The 12754-nt window shown below is 35.7% G+C and overlaps 1 protein-coding gene across 1 annotated transcript in view; it reads left to right on the top strand.

The window, feature by feature from the left end:
• Positions 1-12754, top strand: part of UBR1 (ubiquitin protein ligase E3 component n-recognin 1) — a gene marked incomplete at both ends in the record, with an annotated part of 112708 nt that overhangs the window by 15414 nt on the left and 84540 nt on the right. The window contains one exon of the mRNA XM_084240985.1: positions 9206-9316. Within this exon, the coding sequence (XP_084097111.1) occupies positions 9206-9316 (111 nt within the window). The remainder of the gene's footprint in view (positions 1-9205; positions 9317-12754) is intronic.

Raw genomic sequence — 12754 nt, 5'->3', positions numbered from 1 at the left:
TCATTTTCCTAATTGCTAATGAAGTTGAGGGCTTTTTCCTATTTGTTTTGCTGTTACTCTTCTTCATGATCTCCAGCTTTTTAGTAGTTTATCCTTAAAAAGATGAGTAAAATCTCAGGATTTAATGTATAGCATGGTGATTATAAGTGATAATACTGTACTGTGTAGTTAAATTTGCCAATAAATTAGAACTTAAAATATTCTCACATATACACAAAAAGATAAACATGAACAAGAGAACATACTGCCATAGTACCTTGAAAAGATAAACTGTAAACCTCTCATTTTCTCCTGAAAACAAATAAAATACATATTATTAAAGGTTATTTTAATAAAGATAAATATTTCTGTAGTTAAATGATAAAGCCAAATTATAAAAATAATATATACATATAGCCATCTCCTTAAATCAGAAAAAAATTGAAATTTTAAAATCAAATTGTAAAAGAGCTATAAAAGAAAAAATAGTCTTCATTATACTTTTAAATGGAAAGAGCAAAATATGTATATTTATGCATTTGATGTTGGTATTTATTTTAGACCATATTGTGTATGTAATACTTTACTATAATTTAACCTGTTTACCAACTGTTGGAGAATCATTTTGGGTTTCAGTCTTTTAAATAGTAAACAGTATTGAAGTGAACATGTTTCTATGTTAATCTTTTTTGTGTGTGTAGAATTCCTTTAGTATAGATTCTCAGAAGTTAAAAATATGGACATTTCAGAAAATAAAAAGGCAAACCACATATTGACTGAAAAATCTTTGCAAAATATGTATCTGATAAATATATAAAAGGAACTCCTAAGCTCAACAATAAGCAAGTGAACAACCCAATTAGAAAATGGACAAAAGACCTGAAGCAGACACTTCACCAACAGATATGCAGATGCAAATAAACACATGAAAAGATGCTCCACATCATATGTCACTGGGGAATAGCAAATTAAAACAGAGATACCACTACACAATTATTAGAATAGACAAGATCCAAAACACTGTCAACGCCAACTGCTGGTGAGGATGTAGAGCAGCAGGAACTCTAACTCATTTCTTGTGGGACAAATTGGTACAACTTTGGAAGGCATTTAGCAGTTATTACAGAGATAAATATACTGTAACCATATAGTTCATCAGGTGTGCTTCTTGGTATTTACCTAGATTAACTGAACTTAGGTCCACATAAAAAACAGGTCAGAGATGTCTCTGGCACCTTTTTCTTTGTGTTTGCCAAAATTTGGAAGCAACCAAGATGTCTGTGTAGAGGTGAATGGATAAACAAATTTTGGTAGATTGATAATACAGTGGAAAATTATTCAGCAATAAAAAGAAATTAGCTACCAAACTAAAGAATCAACATGGCAGGAATTTAAGTGTATATTGCTGTGTGACGGAAACCATTGTAAAAATGCTTCATACTGTGTGACTCTGGCTTTCTGACATTCTGGAAAAGGTAATGGTATAGAGACAGTAAAAAGTTAAGTGGTTGCCATGGGCTGGGGGATAGTGGTAGGAGGAATCATTATAAATAAGTGAGGCACAGAGGATTTTTAGGAGATTTGTAAGATACTCTGGTTGTATGCACATGTCATGATAGTTTGCCAAAATCAGAAAATGTGCAACATAAAGAAAATGTGCAACCCTGATGTAAATTATGTATTTTAGTTAATAATGTATCAACATTGATTCCTGAATTATAGCAAATATACCACTCTAATGCAAGGTGTTAATAATAGGGAAAGTTGTATGATGGGGAGGAGTGTATAAGAACTTGGGGTTTCTCCTCAATTTTTCTTTAAGCCTAAAACTGCTCTATCAAATAAAGTTGATTAATTTTTACTTGTGGGTTTTTAAAGATTCCTAGTATATTTTGCCAAATTGCATTAGGAAAGAATTACACCAAGCAGTAGTACATGTGAACTTGCAGAAACCTTTTAAAGTAAAATCTTTAAACTGAACCTGACTTGAAAAAAATCTCCCATTACTTTTTTTTTTTTTTTTTTTTTTTTTTTTAGAGGCATGCTTTATTTATTTGTTTTGCTGGTTTGTTTGTTTGTTTTTTGTTTATACATGCACTGGGTACAGTCAGAAGCGCGGGAGGGTGAGAGAATTCACCAGAGCCAGAGCGGGGAGCAGAGCAGGCAGAAGGACCGAAGTACACTGCTGAGGGGAGCAGCGGGCGGCAGGAGAGGTCTGCGCGCCATGTGGGACCCTCCTCCGGTGGCCGGGGAGCAGCCGGGGATCGAACCGGCCACGGGCAGCTTCGCAACCCAGCGCTCAACCGCTGCGCCACCGGGGAGGCCCTCTCCCATTACTTTTAAAATGTATTTTATTGATTGTTCTTAATGTTCTTTGTCTTTACTTATTTTGGAGTGGTGAATGTAGAATACCCTTGCACTGTTACTTTGTTATCTTCCTAGATAATAGGAACTTAAGATCTTTGTTTATTTTGCCATAATATTTATTGACAGGACCAGAGTCTGATTTAACGAATAGATTAATTCCAAGAAGCCAAGATCAGAAAAATATTACAACTCTGATTAACTCGAACCAAAATAGTGGCTGAGTTCACCGAACTAGGGATTTCTTGTGTCTTGGAAGGTGATACTAAAAGCTAGGCCATCTGGTAGCCTTGAGAATAACAGGGTACTCTTTTATTGACTACATTCCAGAGTTGATTTGAATAAATATAGAGAAGAAAACAAAACCCACTAACAATCTTTTCTTCCCTTTGTTTTTAGCCTGTGTATGCCTCTGTCTTTATTTGCTAATTGCAGTGATATATTTATATGTCCTTTATCTTCCCCTGACCATAAACCCTCAAGGACAAGGTCCAAGTATCATATTTTAGTATTTCTTTTACAATACCTGGGATACAGATTTTCAGCAAACATTCATTGATATATCAAGTGTTATGATCAAAGGGGCTAACTCACAGACAGAGCTGACAGTTAAAATTTAACTATTGAAATAACTACAGGGTTTATCTTAATATCTTTCCTTACACATTATGTAATGCTACATGATGAAAATTTATTAACATGTTTGTTTTTTAAATACAACAGCATTGAAAATACTTAGGGAATACACTAAAACTTCCCTTTTCAAAATTTAAAGCAAAATAGAATATAAATAGAAATTAGAGTTGCCAGCTTTTTTTTCTTTTTTACTATTAAGGGTCTTTTAGCCACTTTCTTTATAACAGAGATCTCTGAAAAGATTTTAAGATTCTCACAGGTTGGATTAGGGCACTCGCTCTGGGTCGGGTCTCTAGCAGTCTTCTCCTAACTGGACACCCCAAGGGACCAGCTTCCTGAATTCGGCTGGCTTTATGGGCACACAGTCCCCCCAAAAAACAAAGCCATTAAAATATTCTTGGTGCAAGTGAGCTATTTAGACACTACCCAACAAAATTTCTTTGTTAAACTGAACAGTTTAGCTTACAGTCTTACAGATCTTTATGCAGGGATGTTTATGTATGTCGTATGTATGTCTATTGTATGTTGATTTGCAATTTGTTTTTAAGTTGACAGTATATAATGTGGCGGTGCTATATTGATATATGTTAATATATATCAATAATAATAACTCTAGCCTTATTAAATTGCTGTATATATTCCTTGTGTATATATATCATATATTTAACCTTTCCCCCTTTTTATACAATTAAGAGTTTCCAATTTTTCACTGATCATCAGATATTGGAATGTATATATAATTATATACCTTTATTTTCATATAAACAAGTATATATTCAAGAATGCCTAAGACAAGATTCTTAAAGGTACATTTTCTGGAATTGAAGGTTATTTGCCTTTATAATTTTGAAAGATTTTTGCAGTATGTCTTTCTTTAATTGCTGTGCCAACTTACATTCCCATTAAAAGGATATGAGAACATTCTTTCTCCATACCTGTCTCTAACCAGTCTTTTTACTTTTTCTTGGCTTGCTTCATATAGCATAATGCCTTTGAGAGTCATTCACTTATCAACAGTTTGTTCCTTTTTGTTACTAAGTATTATGCATTGTATAAATGTGCCAGAATTTATTATCTGTTCACCAGCTAAACATTTGTGTTATTTCCAGCTTTTAAATAAAGCTGCTGTAAACACTAAAGTACAAGTCTTTGTATGTGCATATATTTTAATTTCTCTTCAGTAACCTAATTTAGTGTATTGTTTTTGTTTTTTTTTAACATTTGTGCTTTATTTATTTATTTATTTATTTATTTATTATTTATACAAGCACTGGGTACAGTCAGAAGCGTGGGAGGGTGAGAGAATTCACCAGAGCCAGAGCGGGGAGCAGAGCAGGCAGAAGGACCAAGGTACACTGCTGAGGGGAGCAGCGGGCGGCAGGAGAGGTCTGCGCGCCATGTGGGACCCTCCTCCAGTGGCCGGGGAGCAGCCAGGGATCAAACCGGCACTGCAGAGGCTGAGGGCAGCTTCGCAACCCAGCGCTCAACTGCTGAGCCACCGGGGAGGCCCAATTTAGTGTATTGTTAAACTTTAATAAGATCTGTTTTCTTTTAAACTTGTTTTATGTTATCATTTATCATTGATAACTTAAATTTGTATGTTGTTAAATTTACCAGATATTTTATATGTCAATTTTGTGGCTCACTTTCATGGCATGCTTTAGTCAAAGTTTATGCTTTTGCTTTCTTTTAATATACCTACATTTTAAGTAATTATAAATAAGTGTAGTTTTTTAATATGCTGTAAATATTAAGGAAGAAAATTTGATTTATAGATTCTAATTTCTTTTGGAATGTTTTTTCCCAGTGTTTACCTCTTTATTAATAATTTTATAGTGCTTTTATTTCTTTTTACCCATACGCTTTTTATTATTTAGTCTTATCAATTGATATCTTTGATTCCTTCCTACTGTCTTTATGGTAGTTGACCTTATGTTACTTTCTCTTTCCCTTCTCCCATTTTTCAGTTGTTCTCTTTCTGATTGTCAGGTCACATAATGTTTATATTCTTCTGTATCCTCACCCTTGATTTGTTCTTAGTTCTAGTGTTAAATATATATTCAACAGCTGTCTTTATTTTTCTTCATGTTTCCCCAATCACCTTTTTAGTCAGATGAAGCTCATCTTATAAGGGTTGATGAACTACAGTTTGTGGGTCAGATCTGTCTCATTGCCTATTTTTTTTAAATGACCTACAAGCTACACATGGTTTTTATATTTTTAAATCGTTGGGTGAAAAGAACATTTTATGATGCTTGAAAAGCTCATGAAATTAAAACAATGTTAAAATACAGTTTCATAAAAAGATTTATTGGGACATATCCATAATCATTCATTTGTGGCTGTTTCTATTCTACAACATTATAATTCAGTAATTCAGCAATGATTATCTGGCCTGCGAAGCCTAAAATATTGAAAATCAGTTCCTTTGTACAGAAAATTTGTGGATCTCTGCTCAAAGAAGGTTCTATAGAGTTCCCTAATTTCTGACATATTTAAAATTGTATGCTATAGGTTGGCTGGAAATAATACCCTTATTTTACCCATTTCTTTCCATGAAGAGGTTGCTGTGTTATTGTCTTGTTTTGTATGTTGTTATTGAAACTGATACCACAGTGGACCATCGTGTTATTTTAGCCTTCTGCTTGAATGCCCTCAGGACTTTTAAAAGTAAACTAATATAGTAGGGTTTATTTTGGACTTGATCATACTGGATGACCTTTTTCTCAGTTACTTATGGAACCTTTCAATGTGTAGATTAAACTCTTCCTTTATTTTCAAGACATTTTCTCAAATTATAGTTTTAAATATTAGCTCTGTTCCATTGTTTTGATTTTCTTCAATGATTCAGTTATACTATGGTAACTCTGTCTTCTATTTCAACCACTTTTTCTCTGTCCCTGTATTATTTTACTTCATCTCATTTTCATTTTCTCGACTGTTTTTCTGATTTATTGTAATGCTGTTTGTTAGCTTTTTAATGCTTTTTATGTTTTAATGCTATTTGAGTTGGACAATTTGTTACTTAGAACTTATTTCTGATATGATTTTCTTGTTATCTTCTGTATTTTCCCCTGAATTCAAGTCTCATTTTATTTGCTCCTTGTTGTTTGTCCATTTTCCCCCCTATTTTTTTATTATTAAAGGTGCTTGAATCTGATCAGAGTTTTCATATACTCACATGCTTCTTTGAGGCTCTGTGATTTAGTTTGGAGTGTTGTATTAACAGTTTTCTTCACCTTCATGATGGTTCTTAGCCTTTATTTGCATCATTTGCTTTTTGGGAGGCAATAGTTTTATATAAATATAGTATACTTTATTCTGTTCTTTTCTTTTCATGATCAGGATTCACAAGCGCCCTCTTCTGTCAATGCTGTGCTTTTCTGGTGTAATTTCTTTTGTGGTGGTAGTGGTGAAGTGAGGGGAGGGTTTGGCATGTTCTGTTTCTCTCTTGTTTCCGTGGGAACTTTATTCCTCCTTAGATCCTTCTACCACATCTTTAAGAGGTAACTACTTAAAAAAAAAACAAAACATAGTTGATTTACTTACAAAAGCAATGCTTCTCTGAGGTTGCCACTTCTGGTCCTGATCATTTTTCCTGTGAACCGCCAAATCTCAACCTGGGTTTAGTGTTTGTACTTTAGCACTGGCTTTTCTCTTTTTGTGTATGAATTTGTCTTTACTTCATTTCAGTCCTATAGACCCACCTCTTTCATGGAGTCTCTTAAGCTCCCGTCTCTTATTGTCTGCATTCCCAGGCTTAAGTGATAGGCAATGGGAACTCTAGTGGAAGAAGTCATTTGAAGGTTGTGGTGATTAACTTTTTGTCTCCTAGTAAAGGTGTAAATACACATAATGTGTTGTTTTACTGTTTTCCTTGTTAATTATATGCTTTGGGGGAAGATTCAGTCAGGTAATTGTCATCATCTGCTATCTGGACTAGTGTGTTTTAGATAATTTTTTTTTTTACAGTAGCCCTCAAAAGAAAAATATGAATAAGTTTTAATTGCTTTGGGACATTAGTATAGATGAAAATGCTTTATACACTTCTTAAGTACGATACAAGTACATATAAATAAGTACTATATAAGTGTTGTAATGATTTAAAAATCTTTTGAATCTTTTAAAGTATTTTTATTTTTATTTCATAATTTATTTTTTATTTATATCTTTTACATCATTGTGTATTCCTTGTAAAATTCCCAACGCCAGTTCACCCCTGAAGCATCACCACAGTTCCTTGTGCTCTTCTCTCCCCTGTTTTGATCCCTTTTCCTCTCCCTCCCTTGCATATTGTTTCTTATTTATGGTTGCCAGCTAGTCTTGTTTTTTTATTATTATTATTATTATTATTATTATTATTATTTTCCCCCTGATCCCTTATTTGGTTCCCCTATATTCCTCCTATAAGTAAAAACATTCAATAATTTTCTTTTTCCTCTGGCTTATTTCACTGAGCATAATCCCTTCAGGCTTCATCCATATTGCTACAAATGGCATGAGTTTGTCTTTTTTGATTGCTGAATTGTATTCTATTCTATATATATATATATATATATATATATATATATATATATACCACAACTTCTTGATCCAGTCATCTGTTTTTGGACATTTGAGTTGTGTCCATAGCTTACCAATTGTGAATATTGCTGCAATAAACATAGGGGTGCAGGTATCTTTTTGAATTAATGCTTTTGTGTCCTCTGGGTAGAGTCCTAGGAGTAGAATTGCTGGGTCATATGTTAGCTCCATTTTCAGTAGTTTGAAGAACCTCCACACAGCTTTCCATAGTGGTTGAACCAGTTTGCATTCCCACCAGCAGTATAGGAGAGTTCCTTAAAAAGTGTTTTTAGACAGAAAATCTCATTCAGACATTCTGGGTGTTGTTAGATTGTTTTTTGCACACTTCTAAGTCTGTCCTCTATTAGTACAAAAATTTAAAAAAAAATTTTAAAAATTAGAATATATATCATTTATCAGTTTTGAAGGTTCATTTTTGTTGTGACTAAGTGTTCAGGATTTTTGTTGTTCACTAATCAGAATGCTTTATTTTTAACAGTATTTATGGTAATTGTGTGGTGGCATAATTTCAGGAGGAATTAAGTTTCTAGCTTACAGAACTCAAACCCTCAACCAATATAACAACCAGTTTACACAATATTATAAAAACATAGATGCTCCTATTGAGCAAGGGTAACTACTAGAAAATCTGTGACTTTAATGACACCAAAAATGTCTGTCCTGAAAAAAGGTTGCGAAATACATTTCTTGAATCTATCCTTGATAAGAATGGCCTCTCAGGCACTCGGCCCAAGAGGAACATGTTTCTACATCAACTGTTTTAAAAACCCTGAGTTTTTAGAGTCCAAATTAATGGTGACCACTGATCCTTGAGACTTCAGACTACGCCCCTCCTGAAGCATGCTGACCCTCCTCTGGCAATGTAGCCTTTTGGGTAGAGCTGCTGCCATGGCCACCTTACACTCTGGTGCTCATTACCATTCTCCAGCATTCAAAATCTCGTAGCAGGCCTATGTTCCTTGCTCTGGTACTGAAATTGTTGATCACATACTGGTAATCAGTCATTAATTTGCAACCTGAGGGTGTGTCTTCTAACCTGTTTTGCTCAGGTTTGCTTGCTCCCCTTCACAAGCTCAAGAAGCAGGGATCTGGCCTTCAGAGACCTCCTGAAAAGACCGTATTCCCCTTTGCTCTTGTTGCCAGATAGTAGTCACAGATAGAGACACAGACTACCTGCATACAACTGTAGTGGAAAGATCACAAAATGGTTTTTGATATGCCTCATTTCTGTTATGTTAAAGGCAATTAAGGGGCCTCCCCGGTGGCGCAGCAGTTGAGCGCTGGGTTGCGAAGCTGCCCACAGCCTCTTATGTGCCGGTTCGATCCCTGGCTGCTCCCCGGCCACTGGAGGAGGGTCCCACATGGCGCGCAGACCTCTCCTGCCGCCAGCTGCTCCCCTCAGCAGTGTACTTTGGTCCTTCTGCCTGCTCTGCTCCCCGCTCTGGCTCTGGTGAATTCTCTCACCCTCCCATGCTTCTGACTCTACCCAGTGCTTGTATAAATAAGTAAATAAATCTTTAAAAAAAAAAAGGCAATTAAGATGAAGTATTGAGGAGAATTTATTATTTGAGTAATCTTAATCATTCTTCCTTGCTTTGTAATGCATTTTGAAATCAAGACAAACTCATTTTTCATTTATCAGATGCATACTTCTACTGGAGGAGGATTTTGTGACTGTGGAGACACAGAGGCATGGAAAACTGGCCCTTTTTGTTTAAGTCATGAACCTGGAAGAGCAGGTACTACAAAAGAGGTAAGAATATTGATTTTTTTGAATTGTAAATTTGATGCAATAGAAATGTTATATGTATTGGTTAATTTGAATTCTGTTGCTAATCTTGATTTTTATATTCTAATATTTGAATGTGAGGAGTTCTGTACAAGAGAAATTAAGGATTTGATAATTACATTTTTTATTTCTCTAAAGATGAATCAATTCACAATTAAAAGATGAACTCATGATACTTTTTGTTAAGCATTTTGATAAGAGTAAATAATTTATAATCCTGTTACAAATGAAAGTAATTATGGGTAGCTGGACACAGAATGTAATGAATTAGAAGAGTAGAATCGACATATAAATTTAATTCTTGCTTTTCTTTAAAAAAAGTCATCAAATTGATTATTCACTAAACATCCCAATCAAGAAAAACAAACAAATATGATTAAGCCCAGCTACAAACAGTTAGAAAGGAGAATGGGGAAAAAAAACATAGAACTACAAATACAGAAGGATTATAAGATTCTTCATATGACTCTGTGCAAATACATTTGAAGATGGATTATATTATCAAATAGCAAAAAGTGCATAATTTATTCAAAGAGAAAGCTGGGTCATATGGCAAATCCATTTGCAGTCTTTTGAGAAACCCCCACACTGCTTCCCCCCCCCCCCAAAATCTAAGAGGGTTCCTTTTTCTCCATACCCTCACTACTAACACTTGTTTCTGGTCTTTTTGATATGACCCATTCTCAGTGGTATAAGGTGGTATCTCATTGTGCTTTGAATTTGCATTTTCTTGATAATAAGTAATGATGAACATGTACTTATTGGCCATCTGTGTGTCTTCTTGGCAATGTGTCTTTTTAGTTCTTCTGCCCATTTTTTATTAGATTGCTTGTTTTCTTGTTGAATTGTGTGAGGTCTTTGCAGATCTTGGATATTAACCCCTTATCAGATATATGATATGCAAATATTTTCTTCCATCAATAGAGTACCTTTGTTTTACTGATAGTGTGTTTACCTGTGCAGAAGCCTTTTAGTTAAATGTAGTTCCATTTGTTTATTTTTGCTTTTATTTCCCTTGCCATTTTAGTCAAGTTCCCAAAGACAACATTGAAGCCAATGTTGTAGCATGTTTTGCCTATGTTTTCTTCCATGTGGTTTTTTTTTTAAAGATTTGTTTATTTATTTATGCAAGAACCGGGGTACAGGCCAGATGCGTGGGAAGGTGAGAGGACTCACCAGAGACAGAGCGGGGAACAGAACAGGGACTGACGAAATACACTGCTGAGGGGAGCAGCGGGTGCTACAGGAGAGGTCTGCCGCGCCATGTGGGATTCTCGCCAGCTGGCTGGAATCGAACCAGCGCTGCAGAGGCTGCGGACAGCTTCACAGCGCAGCACTCAACTGCCTGCGCCACCAGGGGAGGTGCAGTTTTCTTCCATGTATTTTGTGGTTTCCATTCTTAAATTCAAGTTTTTAATTCATTTTGAATTAATTTTTTGTGTGGTGTGAAATAACATTCTACTTTCACCATACAAGTTTCAGGAAAAAAGACAATTTGCAAGCTGAATATAGATCTGAGGCCTACAGCAGGTGCAGGGAAGGAAAGGGAGAGGAGTCAAAACAGGGGAGGAAGAGCACAAGGAACTATGGTGATGGATTATATGTGATGTGATGTGGTGGGAGAACTGTTGAGACTATACCTGAGGGGAGAAATCAAATACTGTCCAAAAAATTAAGAAAGATATAAGAAAATAAATAATTAGAAAATTGTAGTTTCATTCTTTTGCATGTGACTATTCAGTTTTACAACACTATTCAACAAATATTTCTTGATTCCCTTAACAAACAATAGATTTTAGAAAATATAATGGGAGAAAATATTCCATTCACTTATAGCATCAAGTAAGATAAAGTATTTTAAAAATAGAGCCTCCCCGGTGGCACAGCGGTTGAGTGCTGTGTTGCAAAGCTGCCCGCAGCCTCTGCAGCACCAGTTCGATTCCCGGCCGCTGGGCGAGGGTCCCACAAGATGTGCAGACCTCTCCTGCCGCCCACTGCTCCCCTCAGCAGTGTACTTCATCAGTCTGCCTGTTCTGCTCTCCGCTCTGGCTCTGGTGAATTCTCTCACCCTCCCTCGCTTCTGACTGTAGCCAGTGCTTGTATAAATAAATAAATCTTTAAAAAAAAAGAAAAGGTATTTTAAAAATGCAAATAAAGTGTTTGCTTCAGCAGCACATATACTAAAATTGGAACAATACGGAGAAGATTAACATGGCCCCTGCACAAGGATGACACGCAAATTTGTGAAGCGTTCCATATTTTTTAGACATAAGACCTGCAACCATAAAATACATAGAAGGAAATATAGGCGTAACACTACGTGATATGCACATCAAAGACATCTTTACAGACACATCACCCAAAGCAGTGAGAGTGAAGGCAAAGATAAACAGCTGGGACTACATCAAATTAAAGAGCTTCTGCACAGCAAAAGAGACAATAACAAAAGCAAAGAGAAACCCCACCAACTGGGAGAACATTTTTGCACACAACACTAATGATAAAGGACTGATGACAAAAATCTGCAAAGAGCTGATGAGACTCAACAACAACAAAGAAAATAATCCTTTCAAAAAATGGGCAGAAGAGCTAAAAAGAAACTTCTCTGAAGAGGAAATGCAAATGGCCAACAGGCATATGAAAAAATGTTCAACATCACTTGTCATCAAGGAAATGCAAATCAAAACTACTATGAGATACCATCTTATGCCAGTGAGAATGGCACACATTAAAAAAACTAGCAACAACAAATGTTGGCGAGGATGTGGAGAAAAAGGAACTCTCCTGCACTGTTGGTGGGAGTGCAAACTGGTCCAACCACTATGGAGAGCTGTGTGGAGATTTCTGGACCTACTAAACATGGAGCTTCCATATGATCCAGCAATTCCACTCCTAGGTATTTACCCAAAGGACACAGAAACATCAATTCCAAAGAGCAACTGCACCCCTATGTTTATAGCAGCACTGTTTACAATAGCTAAGCTTTGGAAACAACCCAAATGCCCAAAAATGGATGAGTGGATCAAGAAGATGTGGTACATATACACCATGGAATATTACTCAACATTCAAAAAAGATAAACACATGCCATTTGCAGCAACATGGATGGCGCTGGAAGGGATCATGCTCAGCGAAATAAGCCAGAAAGAAAAAGAAAAATACCGGATGGTCTCACTCATAGCAGGACTCTAGAAAACTTAAATAAGGGACCAGGAAAATGAATAACTATAAGAAAGTGAAAATCAAAATCAACAAACAACTATGAACCAGAGACACTCTGTGGAGGGTGGGGGCTGGGGAGGGGAGAGATTGGGGTCAAAATAAGGGGGTTGCAATTGTATGGGGAATATAAAAATAAAATTTATTTTTAAAAAATGCAAATAAAAACCACAATGAGTTACC

This window comes from Talpa europaea (genome assembly GCF_964194135.1).
Source record: "Talpa europaea genome assembly, chromosome: 8".
In the NCBI taxonomy this organism is placed as follows: Eukaryota; Metazoa; Chordata; class Mammalia; order Eulipotyphla; family Talpidae; genus Talpa; species Talpa europaea.
Note: the sequence above shows the minus strand (reverse complement) of the source record. Positions and strands in the feature narration are given on the sequence as shown.